This window comes from Rhinolophus sinicus, chromosome 13 (genome assembly GCF_057876585.1).
Source record: "Rhinolophus sinicus isolate RSI-liver-muscle chromosome 13, RSI-T2T, whole genome shotgun sequence".
NCBI classification, from domain to species: domain Eukaryota; kingdom Metazoa; phylum Chordata; class Mammalia; order Chiroptera; family Rhinolophidae; genus Rhinolophus; species Rhinolophus sinicus.
In genome coordinates, this window is record NC_142513.1 from 38,157,111 (window position 1) to 38,178,806 (window position 21,696).

Genomic DNA, 21,696 nt, shown 5'->3' on the forward strand with positions numbered 1-21,696 from the left:
CACACCCTGCTCTCAGATTTCATCAACTGCCTTTTATATTCTGCTCCTTTGGTGGAGGGGAAAGGAGAGATGTCATAAAAATGGCAGCATGAGGTGAAGCTCTTGAAATCTCCCCTGGATTTTACAACAAATTGAACAACTATAATTCCACAAAGGACTCCCTGCACAGCAGACAGGCAAGACTAAACGACGCACAATTGAAATCATCTAAAGGTGGCCAAATTGGGCAAGTGAGGGAGGAGGAAAGGGGGAAGTGCGGAGACACGGAGACATTGGCTGTGTGGGTGCAGAACACAGACCAGAGGTCAGAGCTCTGAGCTCCCTGAATTCCGGAGTTACCACAGTCATCAGAGAGGGAAGAATTCGAACTGCAGTGCTCTGCTTATGGCCCACAGTCACAACTGAGAGATCAGCAAATAACACTGCTAAACTCAATGCTCACAGCAGAGACCTCAACCTCAGAGCAAAGACTGAGGGAAGAAGGATGAAAATGGCAGTTTAAGCCCTCACTGCCAAGCAGAGGATGGAAGTCATAGGCACAGAGCCTAGCTGCCCCCTCCCCACCCTTCCAGAGCTCTCCCCACCCCCACCTTCCCAGTGCTAGAAGTGGAAAGGTAGCAGTGTCAGATCAAAAGAAAATAACATTTGCAGTTCTGAGAACTGAAGCCCGCAGCCAGGACTTGCAGCCCAACTAGTTCCAACAAAGGGGAGGGAGCCTTGGGTGCAGGACTGGCTGTGCTGGTGGTTGCTGCCATTGCTCTGGGCCACCTCTCACAACCTACCCCGCCCTTGTCCCCACCTATCCAGGTAGATCCCTGCAGGATTAAACAGAGCCACTGAAACACACAGGCTCTGAAACTGGTGCAGGAAGACCTTTGGAACGTCAGAAGCTCTCCTCATCCCCCCCACAGAGGCGGTGTCCTATGACCCAGGCAACCTGTTAACAGAAGCCCGCCTTCCAGGGAATCCCCCCATTGTGTGAGAAGCCGGAACAATGCAGAGAAAATATAACACTACAGCATGAGAGAGAGAAAAAAGGCTGCAGTCAGAGAGAAAATAAAACATTCTGCCAGCACCTACTGGACACAAAGAAAGACCTCTTCCTATCAACCTGTTGCTGAACCCACTCCTGTAGATGTCTAGGAAGAGAAATAATAATTCATTAATTGCCATGAATAACCAAAGTAACAAGAGAGATCAGAAAGAAAATGAAAAGTCTCCAGAAAATGAACTTAAAGACATGGAAATATGTGACTTAAATGATAGAGAATTCAAGATTGCAGTTCTGAGAACACTCAATGAGATGCAAGAAAACACAGACAGGCAGTTTAATGAACTCAGAAACACAATCAAAGAACAAAATGAACATTTTACCAAAGAGACTGAAATTTTATAAAAGAACCAAATAGAATTTCTGAAGATTAAAAACTCAATAGAAGAAATTAAGAATGAAATAGCCAGCTTAGTTAGTAGAGTTGGCCAGATGGAAGAAAGAATCAGTGACATTGAAGATAGAAATCTGGAAATGATACTAATGGAAGAAGAGAGAGACTTGAAACTTAAAAGACATGAAAGAACTCTACAAAAACTTTCTGACTCCATCAGAAAGAACTATATAAGAATAATGGGCATGCCAGAAGGAGAAGAAAGGGAGAAGGGAACAGAGAATATATTCAAACAAATAGTTGATGAGAACTTCCCAAACATATGGAAAGAACTGGGTCCTCAAATTCAAGTAGGAAATAGAACACCTAATTACCCCAATCCCAACAGGCCTTCTCCAAGGCACATTGTATTGAAACTGTCAAAAATTAACGACAAAGAAAGAATCCTCAAGGCAGCCAAGGAAAAGAAGACAGTTACCTGCAAAGGAATGCCCATTCGATTATCATCAGATTTTTCAGCAGAAACTCTATAGGCCAGAAGGGAGTGGAATAAAATATTCAAACTATTGAAATAAAAAACTTATGTGCCAAGAATAATATTTCCAGCAAAGATATCCTTTAGATATGAAAGAGGAATAAAGACCTTTCCAGACATACAGAAGTTGAAGGAATTTTCTAACACACAAACTGCACTGCAAGAAATACTGAAGGAGGTTATTCGACCTGAAAAAAAAAAAAAATCAAAAGATTACAAAACCATGAGTAGTATTACGAACAGACAGAGGCAGGAAATGGCAACCCCTACCACAAATAGGACACTATACACTTAAACATAACATACAGGGTAAAGAAGGGGCAAAAAAAACTTAAAAAAGGAAAAAGACAACTTGCTACTGCAGCGCAGAAATCAACTCACAGCATAAATAGGGATAATTTATGACAACAGAAACATAAAAGGGGTGAGAGTAAAGGTCTGAACCGGCACAAAGGAATGGAGAATGTAAACGTGGTGAAGAAAATGGAATACTCTAAATATGAAACTTTCTTTTACATAAACTTAATGATAACCACTCAAAAACATCCAGAACTGAAATATATACCATAAAAAAGAAGAAATAGAGGTAAAAATCATAGAGTAACACCACACTGAAATAACAGACAGCAACAAAAAGGCAAAGAAACAATGCCGACACCATCATACCAGAAAAACAGAGATAGAATGATAGGAAATTCTCATATATCAATAATCACCGTAAATATAAATGGACTGAACTCACCAATAAAAAGGCACAGAGTAGCAGACTGGATCAAAAAACTAAACCCAACCATATGCTACCTCCAACAGACACATCTCAGCTATAAAGACAAATGTAGACTCAAAGTGAAAGGGTGGAAACTGACACTCCAAGCAAATGGTATTCAGAGAAAATCAGGTGTAGCCATACTGATATCACAAACAGACATCAGGATAAAAAAGGTAACAAGTGACAGGATGGACATTTCTTAATGATGAAGGGGGCTATGTAACAAGAAGACATAACTGTCATTAATATTTATGCCCCCAATCAGGAAGCACCGAAATATACCAAGCAACAACTAACAGAACTAAAGGGAGAAATTGACCAAAACACAATTATACTAGGGGACCTAAACACATCATTGACAACTATGGTTAGATCATCCAAACAGAAAATAAAAAATGAAATAGCAGCCCTAAATGACATGTTAGATGAAATGGACATAACTAACATTTATACAGCACTTCATCCTAAAACATCAGACTATACATTTTTTTCTAGTGTACATGGAACATTCTCAAGGATAGACCACATATTGGGACATAAAACTAGCCTCAGCAAATTTAAGAAGATTTAAATCATCCCAAGCATATTCTCTGATCACAAGGCTTTGAAATTGGATATCAACTGCAAAAAGAAAGCAGGAAAAAACACAAATAAATGGAGATTAAACAACATACTTTTAAAGAACAACCAGGTCAAAGAAGAAATAAGAAGAGAGATCAAAAGATACATAGGAACAAATGAGAATGAAAATACATTCTACCAAAATTTTGGGGATGCAGCAAAAGCAGTTTTAAGAGGGAAATTTATATCATTACAGGCCTGTCTCAAGAAAGAAGAAAAATCAAAAATAAATAACCTCACGTTGCACCTTACAGAACTAGAAAAAGAAGAACAAATGAAACCCAAGGTCAGCAAAAGAAAGGAAATAACAAAAATCAGAGCATAACTAAATGAAATAGAGAACAAAAAGAAAATAGACAAAATTAATGTGACAAAGAGCTGGTTCTTTGAAAAGATTAACAAAATTGACAAACCCTTGGCTAGACTCACTAAGATAAAAAGAGAGAAGACACTAATTAACAAAATCAGAAACAAAAAAGGGGAAGTTATCACGGACACCACAGAAATACAAAGGATCATCCAAGAATACTATGAAGGACTATATGCCACCAAATTCAATAACCTAGAAGAAATGGACAAGTTCTTAGAAACATATAGCCTTCCAAGGCTGAACCATGAAGAACTGGAAAATCTAAATAGACCGATCAACAGTAAGGAAATTGAATCAGTCATCCAAAACCTTCCCAAAAGCAAAAGTCCAGGACCAGATGGCTTCACTAGTGAATTCTACCAAACCTTCAAAGAGGATGTAATACCAATCCTGCTCAAACTCTTCCAAAAAATTGAAGAAGAGACAATACTCCCTAACTCATTTTATGAGGCCAACATTACCCTGATACCAAAACCTGGTAAGGACAGCACAAAAAAAGAAAACTACAGACCAATATCTCTGATGAATACCGATGCAAAAATCCTAAATAAAATTCTAGCAAATCGAATACAACAATGCATTAAAAAAATTATTCATCACGACCAAGTGGGGTTCATCACAGGTGCACAAGGATCCTTCAACATCCGCAAATCTATCAATGTGATATATCACATAAACAAAATAAAGCACAAAAATCATATGATTATATCAATTGATGCAGAAAAAGCATCTGACAAGCACAACATCCATTTATGATTAAAACACTTAATAAAATAGGTATAGAAGGAAAATACCTTAACATAATAACGGCCATATATGGCAAGCCCTCTGCTAATCTCATAATTAATGCTGAAAAACTGAAGCCCTTTGCTCTACGTTCAGGAACACTACAGGGCTGTCCCCTATCACCTCTGCTTTTCAACATAGTATTGGAAGTCCTTGCCAGAGCAATCAGGCAAGAGAAAGAAATAAAAGGCATCCAAATTGGGAATGAAGAAGTTAAATTATCACTCTTTGCAGATGACATGATGCTATATATAGAAAACCCTAAAGACTCCACCAAAAAGCTATTAGAAACAATCAACGAATACAGTAAAGTTGCTGGCTACAAAATCAACGTACAAAAGTCCATTGCTTTCCTATATACTAACAATGAAATCTCAGAAAAAGAAATACAAAAAACAACTCCTTTTGCAATTGCAGCAAAAAGAATAAAATACCTAGGAATAAACTAAACCAAGGATGTGAAAGACCTATATGCTGAAAACTATAAGACATTTTTGAAAGAAATTGAAGAAGACACAAAGAAATGGAAACACATTCCGTGCTCACGGATTGGAAGAATCAACATAGTTAAAATGGCAATATTATCCAAAGCAATATACAGATTCAATGCAATCCCCATCAAAATCCCAATGGCACATTTTAAAGAAACAGAACAAAAAATCATCAGATTTGTTTGGAACCACAAAAGACCCCGAATAGCCAAAGCAATCTTAAGAAAAAAGAACTATAATGGAGGTATCACACTTCCTGACTTTGGCTTGTACTACAGGGCTACAATAATCAAAACAGCATGGTATTGGCAGAAAAATAGACACATAGACCAATGGAATAGAATTGAGAACCCAGAAATAAAACCACATAAATATGGACAGATAATTTTTGACAAAGAAGCTAAAAACATAAAATGGAGCAAAGACAGCCTCTTCAATAAATGGTGCTGGGAGAATTGGATCGCCACGTGCAAAAGAATGAAACTGGATTGCTATTTGTCACCATGTACCAAAGTTAATTCAAAATGGATGAAAGACTTAAGCATAAGACCTGACACAATAAACTGCATAAAAGAAAACGTAGGTACTAAACTTATGGACCTTGGGTTCAAAGAGCATTTTATGAATTTGACTCCAAAGGCAATGGAAGTAAAAGCTAAAATAAACGAATGGAACTATATGAAACTTAAAAGCTTCTGCACAGCAAAAGAAACCATTGACAAAATAAAGAGGGCACCAACTGAATGGGAGAAGATTTTTGCAAATACTGCCTCCGATAAGGGGCTAATATCCAGAATATACAAGGAACTCATGCAACTCAACAACAAAAGAAAACAAACAACCCAATTGAAAAATGGGCAGAGGACTTGAAGAGACATTTTTTCCAAAGAGGACATACAAATGGCAAATAGACATATGAAAAAATGTTCAACATCACTAATCATCAGAGAAATGCAAATCAAAACCACAATGAGATATCACCTCACCCCAGTCAGAATGGCTATCATCAACAAGACAAATAGTAACAAGTGTTGGAGAGGCTGTGGAGAAAAAGGAACCCTCATACACTGTTGGTGGGAATGCAGACTGGTGCAGCCGTTATGGAAGGCAGTGTGGAGGTTCCTCAAAAAATTACAAATAGAATTGCCATATGACCCAGCAATCCCTCTCCTGAGTATCTACCCAAAAAATCTGAAAACATTTATACATAAAGACACGTGTGTTCCAATGTTCATTGCAGCTTTGTTTACAGTGGCCAAGACATGGAAACAACCAAAATGTCCTTCAATAGATGAACGGATAAAGAAGTTGTGGTATATATACACAATGGAATACTATTCAGCGGTAAGAAAAGATGATATAGGAATATTTGTGACAACATGGATGGATCTTGAGAGTGTAATGCTGAGCGAAATAAGTCAGACAGAAAAAGCAGAGAACCATGTGATTTCACTGATATGTGGTATATAAACCAAAACAACAAGAGAACAACACAAACACATGAGAAACAGAAACTCATAGACACAGACAATAGTTTAGTGGTTACCAGAGGGTAAGGGGGGTGGGGGGTGGGAGATGAGGGTAAGGGGGATCAAATATATGGTGATGGAAGAAGAACTGACTCTAGGTGGTGAACATACAATGGGATATATAGATGATGTAATACAGAATTGTACACCTGAAATCTATGTAATTTTACTAACAATTGTCACCCCAATAAATTTTTTTTTAAAAAAGAAATAAAAGGCATCCATATTGGTAGGGAGGAAGTAAAATTGTCATTATATGAAGATGACATGATACTATATAGAGAAAACCCTAAACACTCCACCAAGAAACTATGAGAGCCGATAAATGAATTTAGTAAAGTAGCAGGATACAAAATTAGTATTCACAAATCAGTTGCATTTGTATATACCAGTAATAAAATATCAGAAGGGGAAAGTAACAAAACAATCCCATTTACAATTTCTTCAAGACTGTAGAATACCTGGGAATAAATTTAACCAAAGAAGTGAAAGATCTGGACTCAGAAAATTATAAGACACTGAAGAGAGAAATTAAAGAAGATACAAATAGATGGAAACACATACCATGTTCATGGATAGGAAGAAGTAATATAGTTAAAATGTCCATATTGCCTAAGGCAATATACATATTCAATGCAATTCCCATCAAACTACCAAGGACATTTTTCACAGAAACAGAACATATAACCCTTAAATTTATATGGAACCATAAAAGACCCCGATAGCCTCAGCAAATAAGAGCAAAGTGGGAGGTATAACGATGCCTGACATCAAATTATACTACAAGGCTACAGTAATCAAAACAGCATGGTACTGGCATAAGAACAGACACTTAGATCAATGGAGCGAATAGAGAGCCCAGAAATAAACCCATGCCTATATGGTCATTTAATCTACGACAATGGAAGCAAGAATTTACGGTGGGGTAAAGACAGTCTATTCAATAAATGGTGCTGGGAAACCTGGACAGACACATGCAAAAAAAATGAAGCTGGACCACCTCCTTACACCATATACAAGAATAAATTTAAAATGGCTTAAAGACTTAAATGTAAGATCTGAAACCATAAAATCCCTAGAAGAAAATATAGGAAGAGACTTTACAGACATTACTCGGAGTATGATTTTTACTGATATATCCCCTCGGACAAGGGAAACATGTGGGATTACATCAAACTAAAAGTTTTTTCACAGCAAAGGAAACCATCAATAAAACAAAAAGGGATCCTACTGAATGGGAGAAGATATTTGCCAATGATATATCCGATAGGGGTTAATATCCAAAATTTATTTAAAAAACTCGCTCAACTCAACTCCAAAAAAAACAAACAACCCAATTAAAAAATGGGCAGAGGACATAAAGAGACATTTTTCTAAAAAGGCCATACAGAAGGCAAACAGACATATGAAAAAGTGCTCAACCTCACTAACCATTAGAGAAATGCAAATAAAAACTATAATGAGATACCGCCTCACCCCAGTCAAAATGGCTATTATCAATAAATCAACAAACAACAAGTGCTGGCGAGGATGTGGAGAAAAGGGAACCCTTGTGCACTGTTGGTGGGATTGCAGGTTGGTGCAGCCACTATGAAAAACAGTATGGAGGGACCTCAAAAATCTGAAAAATGGAACTACCTTATGATCCAGCAATTCCACTCCTAGGTATCTATCCGAAGAAATCCAAAACTCTAATTCAAAAAAAATGTATGCACCCCTATGTTTATTGCAGCACTATACACAATAGCCAAGGCATGGAAACAACTGAAATGCCCATCAGTAGACGACTGGATTAAGAAACTGTGGTAAATTTATACAATGCAGTATTACGTAGCCATAAAGAAGAAAGAAATCTTACCATTTGCAACAACATGAATGGACCTTAAGAACATTATGTTAAGCGAAATAAATCAGACAGAGAAAGACAAATACCATATAATCTCACTTATATGTGGAATCTAAAGAAAAGAATAAATGAATGAACTATCAGAAACAGTCTCGGAGATATAGAGAAAAAAATGAGGTTTGCTAGATGGGAGTGGGGTGGGGATGAGGGAGAAGGTGAGGGGATTAGAAAGTACAGTCAGTAACCACAAGATTGCCACGGGGATATGAAAGGCAGTTTGGGGAATATAATTTATAATGTAAAGATTTTGTAGGGTATCTGATGGACATCTGTCTTATTAGGGAGACCACTTCAGGGATGATGTAGGTGCCTGACCACTGCAGTGTATACCTGAAGCTGAATAATAATGAATACTAATGAATGTCACATATATATATGGTGACAGGAAGTGGAGCACAGCATAAGGAATAGAGACAGTGGAAATGTAATGACTGTTTGCGATGTCAGAAGGGTAGTAGATTGGGGGAAGGGAGTTATCACTTTGTGAGGGGTATAAATGTCTAACTATTACATTGTTTTGTACACCTGAAATTAATAATAATAAAAAAACTAGTTATTTTACTGTGGAGGAACCTGACTGACAGCACCTTCACCAAGGGATCCAAGTCACATCACCAGTACGAAGCTCCCTGATAAGATGCAGTGAGAACCCATCACTCATGTGGTGTTCCTGCCACAAATGCATAGCCTCAATCTAATCCTGAGAAAACATCAGGGAAGCCCAGGTGGAGGGACATTGCACAAAATAACTGGCCATCAAGGTCATGAAGGATAAAGAAAGACAGGAACTGTCCCAGATTGGAAGAGACTAAGAAGACACGACACCTAAAAGCAAGTAGGCTCCAGGACCAGAAAAAATGTTAGTGGGCTAATGAGTGAAATTTTAATCAAGTCTATTAATAGGATAGTGCCATCATTAACATTCTGGTTTTCATCATTATACTGTGGTTATTAGTCATTAGTTGTGAACATTTGGGGAAGCTGGGTGAAGAGTATGTGGGAAACCTCTGGGATATTTTTGCAACTTTTTAGCAGTCTAAAATTATTTCGAAATAAAACCAAAGAGTGTCCTTTCTGCTTAAGCTAGTTTGATCAGGTTTCCCTTCTCACAAAAGAAAAAAAATCTCCATTTAAACAGTTACCTGCAATGTCAAATACAGAGGCACACCCACTAATTCCTGGTGTGCAGCCCTGTATTCTTACCCACACCAGTGTTCATACATACTAGAAAATGTTTCCAAGAAATAGGAATTGAAAAGGCTCTAATCTTAGAGACAAGAAGCCATCCAGGAACGGATGAATCCCAAAGTCAGACTCTCCTTTTCTACGGAGCAGTCCTGAAAACTATGCCTGCAGGATACTGGCTGGCATGGCTGGGGTCCAGAGCAGAGGCCAGTGATCCCAGTGTCAACAGGCAGCAGGGAGGCTGTGAAAGATAAACATAACTGCCTTGTAGCAAAGCTTAGCTTTCTCCCTTGTGTATAGGAAAGAGCTGGTGCCCACAGCACCCAGATTTTAAAAGTATGAATATTCCACAAATTTCAAGGGGAAAAAAAAGAGATGGAGGGGAACCTATAGGTTAAAAGAAACCTAAGAGCCACATAAACAATTTATAATGTGTGGACCTTATTTGGATCCCAATTCAAACGTTAAAGAAATTATGGAAAAGACAACACTGTCTGATGCCATTTATATGAAATCTGGAAAAGACAAAACCAGAGGGATAGAAAACAGATTCAAGGGGCTCGGGGAAGGTGGGGGACAGTGTGACCACAAAGAGGCAGAGGGAATTTTGGGGAGAGAGGACTGTCCCATATCTTGATTATGGGTGTGATTACAGCACTGTGCATTTGTCAAATGGATACACTGTGCACTGAAGAGGGTGACACTATCTGCAAATATAATCTCAGTTTTAAAATTATGAGACAATTGGCAATCTGATCCCTCACTGGATATTTGGTGATATTAAAGAATTATTGTTTTTAAAGGTGAGTTAACACTCTGCATTCTATAGAAATAACGCACATCTTTTTGAGATACATTTTGAAATATTGCTGCATAAGATGACATGGTGTCCGGCATTGCTTCAGAATTATATGGGGGCTTGTGAGACTAGTCTCTCACTTTTATATGTTTGAAGTTTTTCAGAATAAAGAGTTAAAAAGAAGATTATGTATGAAGAGACTCTATCATCCCCTTCAGGTATGGGTTTCCCAGCCCATAGTGGGAGTAACGGCTCTGCAGATGAGTTCTACCATCAATCAACTTATCAGCCTCACAACCACCTTACGGGGGAAATGCTGCTATTATTCCCACTTTACAGATGAGGAAACTGAGGCACACAAGCAGTAACTTGCCCATAAATATGACAGCAGGATTCAGACCCACCTATACAGGCTCTGAGACACTTTCAGAAACAACAGACCCTCCTGCCTTAGCCTCTTTCCAGCTACAGGAAAGCGTGCGCGCGCGCGCGCACACACACACACACACACACACACACACACACACACTTCAAGGACATGGAAAAACTCCTCATTCCCACATACAGATCCTCAGACAAGTGCCACCGGCCTATTCTCACTCAAGACACAAGGGACTCAGTGTGCCCTCCATGAGACCCCTCCCTAAGTCTATTCACTTAACAAACTTTTAAACTGTAAATAGGATAGCAAAGGGTTGTTAAAAATGGGGAAATCAGAAATCAGGAATATGTCATCTATAGTCTCTGGACCACCAGGGCAAGCACGACCTTTCTTATCTCTCATGAGTTGGTGGTTGGTTGGTTGATGGCTGTCCTCTCATGGAGTCTGTTGGAGGATCGCCCGCCCTGGAAGGGAGGCTCCATGGTTGACTTGAAGATGCCTTCCAACCTGGGTCTGACACTAGTGCTCTGCGTGGTTCTGCATGAGTCAACCAAGATTCTACAGCATCCAGCGAAGTGCTGACCAGGTTTATAAAACTGATGCCTGTGCTGAGACAAGAAGCCATCCAGGACTTATGTCCACATCAATGTGGTCTTTATAGCTCAGTAATACAAACTTTTCACCCTAAGGAGAGGTGTTCAGGAAAAGTAATAAGGGCCCCACTTTCACCAGCTCAAAGGGGGCTAAGGAGACGTCTCTGACATGCATCAGGTGCTATTCAGCACCAGCCTCGCTGTCAGAAAATAAGACATGGACCCTAGGAGCCCACAGTCCAGCGAGGGTGGCCACTCAGTCACAAACACATGCCCAGGGTGTCATGGAGCACAGAGAGGCCCTGGGGCACTGCAGGATGTCAGAGAAGGCTTCCAGGCTGGTCCTATGTACTGAAGAGCAAAAGGGACTTCCAGAAAGAGAAGTGATGAGCAAAGGGGCAGGTACCAGGAATTGCAGGAGAGGTCAGAGAGGAAGAGAAGAGGCAGCAGCCCAAAGCCAGCCCAGGGCTTCTTGGAGAAGAGCAGCTGAGTGGATACTGGAGAGAGAGGCAGGTAGAAGGTGTGGGCCATGCAGCAACTTGAACTTCATCCTGAGCAAAGGTGGCTCTTGTGTTTCTGCTTTTGCCATTTAGATTGTCTGGTTTACATCCATCTCCCTACTGGGCTGTGAGCAGCTGAGGGCAGGAGCCACATCATGCTCTGAACCTCATGTGAAGCTCGGCGGGAAAGGTTGAATGAAAGAGTAAGTGTGGAAGCACAGCTGTAGGGCTCGCCTTTGCACAGCAGGGGTTCACAGGTACCCAGGACCGCCTCACAATGAGCCCCATCTGGAGGAGTGACCGCCTGCTTCAGCCCTTTTAGGCCCCCAGACTCCTTTGGATCTAAGATCTTTTTTAAAAAGGAAACGGAAGAAATCAAGCATCCTTCACGGATTACACACTGTCTTACCCAAACCTACCACTAGATGCTGCTAAGCGACTTTAACGAAAAATGATACCTGGGAGGTTCACATTTTCCAATTAATATATGATGTTTTTCACTTTCCCATCACAGAAACTCAGCCAAGGCAATTTAGGGAGCCAGGAGTGCCCTAAGAGACAGTGCTCTGTCTCTTCCACCTATAAGGAGTGCCATCCCCAAAGCAATGGGTGTGCTCTGTATCCCATCCTGTGGACTAGTGTTCTCAAACTTGAGCCTGTGGAACCACTTGGGGGACCTGTTAACAGATTGCTGGGCCCCACCCTAGAGCTCTCGATTGAGTAGGTCTAGGATGGGCCATGAATTTGCATTCCTGACAAGTTCCCAGGTGATGCTGTTGCTGCTGGTTCAGAAACCTCACTGTGAGTCCTCTGCTAAGGAGGGTTCCGGAAGCATCAGATGCTCTAACCATAGGCAGAACCAGCTGCCACAGACCTGACAAGTGTGAGCCCTCAGGCTACAAGGAGCTTTCCCTCCCCCATCCCCCACTGGGGCCATTTTGCACTTTGGGGCCATTATTAAGTAAAATCAGGATTAGGTGAACACAAGCACTGCAATACCATGACAGTCCATCTGATAACCCAGACAGCTACTAAGTGACTCATGGGCAGAGCATTTGGAGACCGTGGGCAAAGAGATGATTCAGATCCAGGTGGGATGGAGCGGGATGGCACAAGATTTCATCATGCTTCTCAGAACAGCGCGAAATTTAAAACTGATGAGCTGTTTATTTCTGGAATTTTCTGTTTATTATTTTCAGACTGCAGTTGGCCGCAGGTACCTGAAACCATGGAAAGTGAAACTGCAGACAAGGGGGGAGCTACTGTATTTAATATAAGCACATATATTATTATATAGGACATGATTACATAGGACAATATTTTGAAACTGTTTCAATATAATTGGTTTCCTTTTAATTATATGTATTTTATTTTTATTACATGCCTTTAACTTTTTTCTGAGAAGGAGTCCAGGGACTTCACCAGGCTACCAGCAGGAGGAATGGCATAGAAGAGAAGGTGAAGCCCCCCAAATTAGAGGGAAAACAACATCAGACTAAGATGAGTAAGTCTTTCTGCAGCAACTACAGGTGGGTTCAGGTGGCCAACCAGACAGTTTTATTTCATATTCTCAGAAACTAGCTTAATCCTTTATGAAATGTTTTGTGTTTATATTCAACAAATACATATATGTATATAGAGGGAGAAACATTCTTCTGTCCTGGAACTGGAATTTACCACATCAGGCTGGGCCCTTTCATCTTTCTCAGTATCTGAGGCAGTGTTTTTCAACTTTATCACCAGGGTCACAGGAAGAACCACATTTTACATCATAAACCATATGTATCATACAGATACATATGTATCATACAGATACATATGTGTGTATATTTATTTGAACAAATATACATATATTTAAATTTATTTATTTATTTAAAACAAGGTGTCACAAAACAAATCTTACCGTTTTACTTGCCATTCACTCTGTTACTTCTTATTCTGTCTTAGTTCAATGTTGTCAATTTCTTCTTTTTTAATTCCAGTCGATTCTACTGAATTCATTTTACAACCCAAAAATGAGTTGTAGCTAGTGATTCGGAAAACACTGGTCTCTAGGACAATGACAGAGCTTGTGTCCACTTCCCCAATCTCACACACACATGCGTGCACACACACACACCCCTTCCCTCTATCCTTTCAGGATTTCAGAGGAAACCACACACTACCAAGTCACCAAAATGTCATACCATGGAAACAGGATTGAGCTTTCCTGCTGACTTTAGTTTTCAAAATAAGATCGACCCCCAAGAAGGGGGTTGGGGTGTACGGAATAGTGAGCCTTCCTCTTACAAATTCTGAGCAGAGCAGATACTGACACAACTACTCTTCCCCAGGGTTGTAATGAGATTCCAAGGAGAGATTTTTTTGGTCAAGAGTAGAGAAACAGGAAGCACAGGTTTGAGGAAGTATAGGATAAAAATCCCAACATGAATCCATTTCTTATTTTTAAAAACAAGTTTAAACTGGATAAAAATGCATAAATTATGCAGACACCCTTACCCTTGGTGGGAGAGAGGATGCGAGGGGACCCTCTGAGGGCCCAGGAGTTAGTGCAACCCACTGTCTGTTTGCTCAGGACTTTTCTAGTCTGCATCCTGGGAAACCCCTCAGTTCAGCGTAAAGCAGGAAAGCTGGTCATTCTACTCAGAGTGTTGTTTTTGGCACTGAGCAATGGACACACAGGTGTGTTGAGTCTGTGAGGATCACTGGACTGGACACGTGCGCACTTTTCTGCATGCACCTGACACTGAGTAAGTGTTGTAAACCCCGATTCACACAGGTAGCTGAATGCCCAACAGGGAGTAGTGGACATGAATATTCGGGGCCTACCTGGGCCTGCAGCTCGGCTCTCTGAGCCTGCAGGACAGACAGCACCTCCTGGCCCTCCTCCAGCTGATGCTGCAGGGCAGCTGCCTCCCATTCTGTCAAGAGCTTCTCCTGCACAAAGAAGGCCACACTCAGCACTCACACAGGCTTGACATGAGAGGAAATCCAAAGAGAAAAGGGATGAGGAAGGTGTGGGGCCCTGTTATACTCTGCACATTGCCATGTCCCCATTCCCAAATTCATATGCTGAAGCCCTAACCCCCCTTGGGATAGTATTTGAAGGTGGGCCCTTTGGGTGGTAATTAGGATAGATGAGGTCATGAGAGTGGAGCCCCCAGGATGGGATTCGTGTCCTTATAAGAAAATACTAAAGAGACACCAGATCTCTCTCTCTCTATCAATATGTGCATGTGTGTGTGCGTGCGTGAGTGCGTGCGCGTGCTATACCAAGGAAAGGCCACCTGAGGACACTGCGGGAAGGTAGCTATCTACCAGCCCGGGGTTGTTTCACACTAGGAACTGAATCTACTGGCATCCTGATCTTGGGTTTGCAACCTCTGGAACTGTGGGAAATACATGTCTGTTGTTTGAGTTACCCAGGCTGCGGAAGTTATTTACAGCAGACCAGCTGACTGAGAAAGACAGGCCTGCAGTGACCACTGTTAATGCTTTCTTAGTTTGTCTTCAAAGTCTGAACCATAAATGCTATGACTATAAAGTGTGGCGACAGTGTCAGGAGACCCGTATTTTAGAGCTAGTGGTGCCTGAACTCTGGACAAGGCACCTTCCCTTCTGTCAAAAGGAAAACTCAGAACACAGTCTCTCACTGGGCTCTATTCTCTGTGTCTGTGCAGACAGCACAGTCAGTCTGAACTCCAAGCCATCAACTGTGCTAAGATGTTGCTGCTGCACAAAGCAGGAGCCAAGGGGCACGCGAGAAGCCAGGGCCCTGGTGAGGCAGCTGTACCGCCTATCAACACTCCACGGAACATCATAAAAGGAGATCCTCCCTCAACCTTTCCACACTCTGCAGAGCAGTCACCTGTTTCCAACTGGCCTTTCCACTGTCTAGTCAAAAACATCCAAATTGTTTCACAAAAGCCTGACTGCTCAAGAGTAGTGCCTTCTGACACTGAGCATGTGGCCTCACAGTCAGGCAAAATCAGAAACAAGTACTGTGTTTCCCTGAAAATAAGACAATCAGCTCTAATGTGTCTTTTAGAGCAAAAATTAATATAAGACCCGGTTTTATATTATATAAGACCAGTGTCGTGTGGGCGGCCTGTGGGGTATCAGCTCCCGCTCCCCACATAAGAACTCAGGACATGGTGAGGCCAAAAAGGAACACCCACGGAGCCATAGGTAGGGGAGTCATACCACTATAGTCTCACTGGAGGCTGGATTCACATGACGTGCGACATGCTGTCCATTTTTCTGCCAACCAACTGACTCCCCTCGACTTGACTCGACTCCCCAGTGCAGCCATGGCAGTTCTATTAGTGTCCAGTGGCTCAATTGGTTACAGCTGACGGCCAACTAGCCACAGCTGACGGCCATCTGCTACCAGAGCCAGCACCTTTCCACGTGAGGCCAAGAGCCTGGAAACTACATTCCTGGCTCTGTCCCCACACTCCACCCCTACAGGGTCTTGCCTCACAATCTACACAACAAGCGTCTTCCACGAGGGTCCTTGTGCCATGTTAGTCTACAGGTACCTACGGACGAAAAGAAACAGTAGTCTTAGGAACCAACAATGGCAGATCCCTTCCATCTGGGAGGATACATGCTAGCTTTTTGTCCTGGGAAAGGAGGGTCACTGCCACTGGCACCTTTCCTGGTTTGTGGTACCAGACCTTTATGGCAGTGCTTGGGTTCCATGCATAGTTTCAACGTGTAACAGAACAGGGGACCCCATAATAGGCCATAGTGAGAGCACATAGGTTCCCCGCAAAATCATCCCGGTATCGGGACCTCTGCATACTACAATCACTTGCGGTGGCCACTCAGCCACTAACCCTGGTGTAACTTGCAAATCATGAGTCAAACCAGCCCCCCATGGGGCTATCAGGCCCAACTATCCACAGTGGGGACTTTTGACCTGTCAGGGCCAAGTCCATTGCTGCTGTTCCCCTGCTTTCAAGCATGTGGGTGCTGGCAGCAAAATGTTTCCATTTCTGCCATAGCCTGGCTTTAACAGAGTCTCACTTGTGGTAACTTGTAATTGAATGGGAGCTGCCATCCGATGTAGCAGAGCTTCTACTGGTGCGGGTCCTCCCTTCCGTGGTCTCTCATTCAGGATTCTCAAGACGTCCCAGAGACGCGAGGCCCAGTCACGCATCGAGGGAGGGTGTTTTGACACCCAGAGGCCTTGCTTCAAAAGGCCGTTGTAGCATTCAATCATGCCAGTTGCTTGTGGGTTATACAGGGTATGAAACAACCATTGTACGTCCATCCTGGCAGCCCAGCTCTGCACTTCTTGCCCCATAAAATGGGTACCCTTGTCACTTTCAATGACTTGGGGGCGACCACAGACAGCGCACAGCCGTGTAAGAGCGACCAGGGTATGCCGCTGATCCACAGCCGGACACGGCCAAGTAAATATCAACCCCGTAGCAGTGTCCACTACTGTGAATGCATACATCACATGCGGGCCTTAGGCAGGGGTCCAATGTAATCCACTTGCCAGTGAGTGAGGGGTACCTTCCCTCGCGTAATCTGCTGTATCTCCCAGGGGAGCCTCCGCCTTTGGGGGCTGTCCTGGGCACAGACAGCACAATCATAGCAGGCATCTGCTATCTCCTGCCATTTGAAAGGCAGACCCCAGTGTCTGCTCACCTGCCACATGGTTCGGCTTCCAGCATGCTGCAATTTCCTACACAGCCAATGGGCCACATCAGTGGCACGAGACCATTCTAAACACCGGACCCATGCTAGGGCATCTGCTTCATAATTACCTGGGGACACTACGGGGGAGTGACCTGTGACATGCATTAGGGTCACCTCCTTTCTCTGCCCTAGGTCCCAGAGGTCCTGCCACATGGCTTGACCCCACAGTGAACAGTGTCCTACCAACCAGTTTTGGTGTTTCCACATAGGGAGCCACAACGTTAGGCCCCGGAACACCGCCCAGCTGTCAGTGCAAATAACTAGGGGCCCAGGCTCGTGGCTGATTACCATCCACACAGCCCGTAGCTCTCCCCACTGGCTACTCTGGCCCGTCCCAGTATCAAACCACATGGTGTCTGGTTTGGGCTGCACATCAATAGTCGTCCAAACAGCTGCAGCTCCTCGGCTAGAACCATCGGTAAACCAGGCATCCTCAGGTACTGGGGGCTGTCCTGCTTTGTAGGGCGAGGGCTCCAAGTCCTCTCCTATAGGCAGAACACTTGGCTCAGCCTGAGCTACAAGCTCCACAGGCCCCAGGACCTGTTGTAGCTCTGTGCTCAAAGGGCTTGAACTAAGGATGCAACATTGCTCCAAGTAGGCACCCCACTTGGCGAGGTTGGTGGTCTGTGCCACCCCCGTTTTGGGTCCCTGGCTCCACGTACGGACCCACCCCTTGAGGGGATAGGTTGTTCGAACCAACACTCGTGCCATTCCTGTGATGGCTTCTGTGACCACTAAGGCTGTGTATACAGCAGCCAGCTGTTTGTCTATTAGAGAATAGCGGACCTCCACTCCTTTCCATAATTGGGACCAAAATCCCACTGGCAACCGGAGACGCTCCTGTCATTGCCAGAGGCCCCAACCGTACCCCTCTTGGTTACATGAACATCAAGTTCAAATGGGTGGCCGGGATCCACTACTTGCAGAGCCTGTGCCTGCTGCACTGCTTGTTTTGTGGCAATGAAGTCTTGCTCTATAGCCTCTGTCCAATCCCATGAGGCCCCCTTTTTTATCATGTTATACAAGGGCCTTACAATTTGTGCTAAATGGGGTACAAACGCTCACCAATATCCTAGCAGACCCAAATATGTCTGCAGTTGGGAGACCTTGATCGGTCAGGGAAAGGCTTGTATTTTGTCAATAATCACCTCAGGTATGACCTTTGTCTTACCCAACCACACAACGCCCAAAAACTTGATGGATAAGCCAGGGCCTTGGACCTTTTCCTCATTCACCGCCCAGCCACGTGACTTCAGGTGGCAGAGAAGAGAGGGAGCTGCTTGATCTAAATCTAAAAGAGAATCAGATGTTAATAAAATATCATCAACATAATGAAACAAGGCCACAGAGGACGGGCGATCCCACTGTGCCAAATCCTGGGCCACGAGCCCATGGCAGATAGTGGGGCTGTGCAAGTATCCTTGCGGAAGGACTTGAAAAGTCCACTGCCACCCATCCCAAGTAAAAGCAAACTGCTCTTGACACTCAGGTGCAATGTCAATGGAGAAAAAAGCATTGGCCAAGTCCACTACATAGTGATATGTTCCCAGGCGGACAGTCAGACGATCCATCAAATCATGAATTGAAGGCACTGCAGCGTGCAAGGGTGGCGTCTTCTTATTTAACTCCCTATAGTCCACAGTCATCTGCCAGGTCCCATCTGACTTCTTGACAGGCCATACTGGGGAGTTAAAGGGATTACACGTTGGCCCCACAATATGTGCTTTCTCCAATTCCAATATTGTACGACCAATCTCATCCTTTCCTCCTGGCAGGCGGTACTGTCGCACTGTAACCATGCGCCAGGGCTGTGGCAACACTTGAGGAGGGTGGTGAGCATGCCCGCGTGTCACCGATGTCACCACCCGGATCCGGAGACGGAACTCTCCTACAGACGCCTGTAGGCTGAGGCCATGTAGCACGTCCACCCCTAGAATATACTCAGGAACAGGGGAGACATAAACCTTGTAGGTACGAGGAGGAAGCCTTCCTATGCCCAGTGGTAAGGAAAAGGCTTTCACAGTCACAGTTTTCCCCTGTAGCCATCAATGCAGATTGCTGGTCCAGGGAACAGTTCTGTGTTCCCATAAACAAGACTGCAGTCTGCGCCGGTGTCAACTAGGGCCAAAACCCTCTGCACATTAGAAGGGGACCAATGTATGGACAGTTCCACGTTGGGCCTCCGGTCCTCGCTTGTCCTCTCTGATCGGGTACCTTGGCCCCACCCCTAAGCAAGCTGAAAGGGGTCGGCCTCAAGCGGCCGCATGAAATCATGGAGAAACATGGGTCGTGCTTTCCCAGACTTCTCCTTTAGGCTTCTCTGGAATTGCTGTTCCAGACGCAACTGTTTCCAAAGTTCTAACAAGAGTGCATTGGGTTGTCGATCTATCTTCTCCCAATCAACCCCTACTGCCACGAGATCATACCATGTCTGTGCACGTGTTACTCTCTGAGGCCTGCAACCTCGCCCCTTTACTTTTGATTTGGGCTTCCAGGTCTCAACTGCATGGACCTCCTGTCTTAACTTCCTTCATCTCCGGCTTTCAACATCCCCTAGGGTGGCCGTAGCAGTTGTAACTCATGGATCCATCGCCCCACATAAGGCATTAAGAATGGCAACCAAGGATCCAAAAGCACACGCAGGTGCAGTATCCAAAACCAGATTTCTCATTCTGGCTGCAAAAAGTTCGTCATCAGGCCCCTGCATATTAAGCTTGAAAATAGCATGTCTCATACCCATTTCACGGATTATTTGCGTAAGTTCTGTATATGACTGCCATTGACTCACAGTGTCTGGCAGCTCGCCAGCCTGTTCCCATACGGTGCGTACCGCAGCAGTGAGCCACTGCATTAGAGTGTGGTTGCCCTGGTTTTGAGCCAACCTATGGCAGTTCTGTAACCTTTGTCGCAGGGACGGGTGCACTGTCACGAAAGCTGGCTTTTCCATTTCGCCTGGGGAGCAGAGAATGTTGTCTGCTCCTTCATCCCATAAACGTAATAGCCAAGACAAGACTGGCTCTCCAGGGCGCTGTCTGTACCGCCTCACCAGCTCCTGCCACTCAGTGGGAGTGTAAGGGGTGTAGGTCATGAACTCAGTCACAGCTGGGTTGCCGGCAGCAACGCCCCCGGGGCCCAAAGGTTGCTCATGCTTTACCTTTTGCTTCAAGATGGGCCGGGCTTGGGGGTTGGGAGCTACATTGTCTCCACTCGCTGCCTCTGCCTCAGAGTCTCCACTGTGGGGCCCTTCTTCTAACAGGCAGACCCAGGCTTCCAGCACCTCCAAACAGGACACCTGGTCCGGCACCTGGGCTATTTCATGAAGCGCACTTTCCGTGTTGAGACTGAAGGCCGTGAGGAACATCCAGCCCACACGGCTGGCTGTAGCCTTCGCCTCCTCTGGCAACCGCTCAGCCAGAGCCTGCAGGGCCCTCTCCACGCTGGCCAGAGAACCATCCATGTCCTCCCACCCCTCCTTGGGGGTCCAACTCCTGAGAACAGTGGCCACCGGACACCGCACACTGTGTGGGGGCCACACGTCCTCCTGCCCAGAGTCAGACTCCATTCCTACCTGGTCGGAATCTTGCTCGCCATGCCAGGTGTCTGAGTGGGTGGAGTCCTCGGTGTAAGATGTCCACAACCCTCGGAGCTTAAGGCCGCAGCAGATTATCAAAATGAAGGCAATGCCTTCCATGGCCAAGAGGGTGGTGTGCCAGCTGGATGCTTGAGTCTCCCAGGCAGACCATGTTTCCCGTTCCCGATGTCACTCCTCATCGGCCTCTTGAAGCTGGGCTCTCACGTGCACAAACGCTCCATCATGCTTTGGTAGGTTTTGACCAGCACTGTACCCTGCTTATGAAACTGAGCTTTTATACGTGTAAACTGCTCCAGTACATCCTGCTCGCAGCGCCATGTGTCGTGCGAGGCGGCCTGTTCCCCACATAAGAACGCAGGATGTGGCTATGCCAAAAAGGAACACCCACGGAGCCATAGGTAGGGGAGTCATATCACTATAATCTCACTGGAGGCTGGGTTCACACGATGTGCAACCTGCTGTCCGCTTCTCTGCCAACAGACCGACTCCCCTCGACTTGACTCCCCAGCGCAGCCACAGCAGTTATATTAGTGTTCAAGGG

The 21,696-nt window shown here is 44.1% G+C and overlaps 1 protein-coding gene across 1 annotated transcript in view; it reads right to left on the bottom strand.

Annotated features, from left to right (window-relative positions):
• BFSP1 (beaded filament structural protein 1) overlaps positions 1–21,696 on the bottom strand; it is a 52,528-nt gene that overhangs the window by 6,921 nt on the left and 23,911 nt on the right. The window contains exon 5 of the mRNA XM_074317555.2: positions 14,681–14,788. Within this exon, the coding sequence (XP_074173656.2) occupies positions 14,681–14,788 (108 nt within the window). The remainder of the gene's footprint in view (positions 1–14,680; positions 14,789–21,696) is intronic.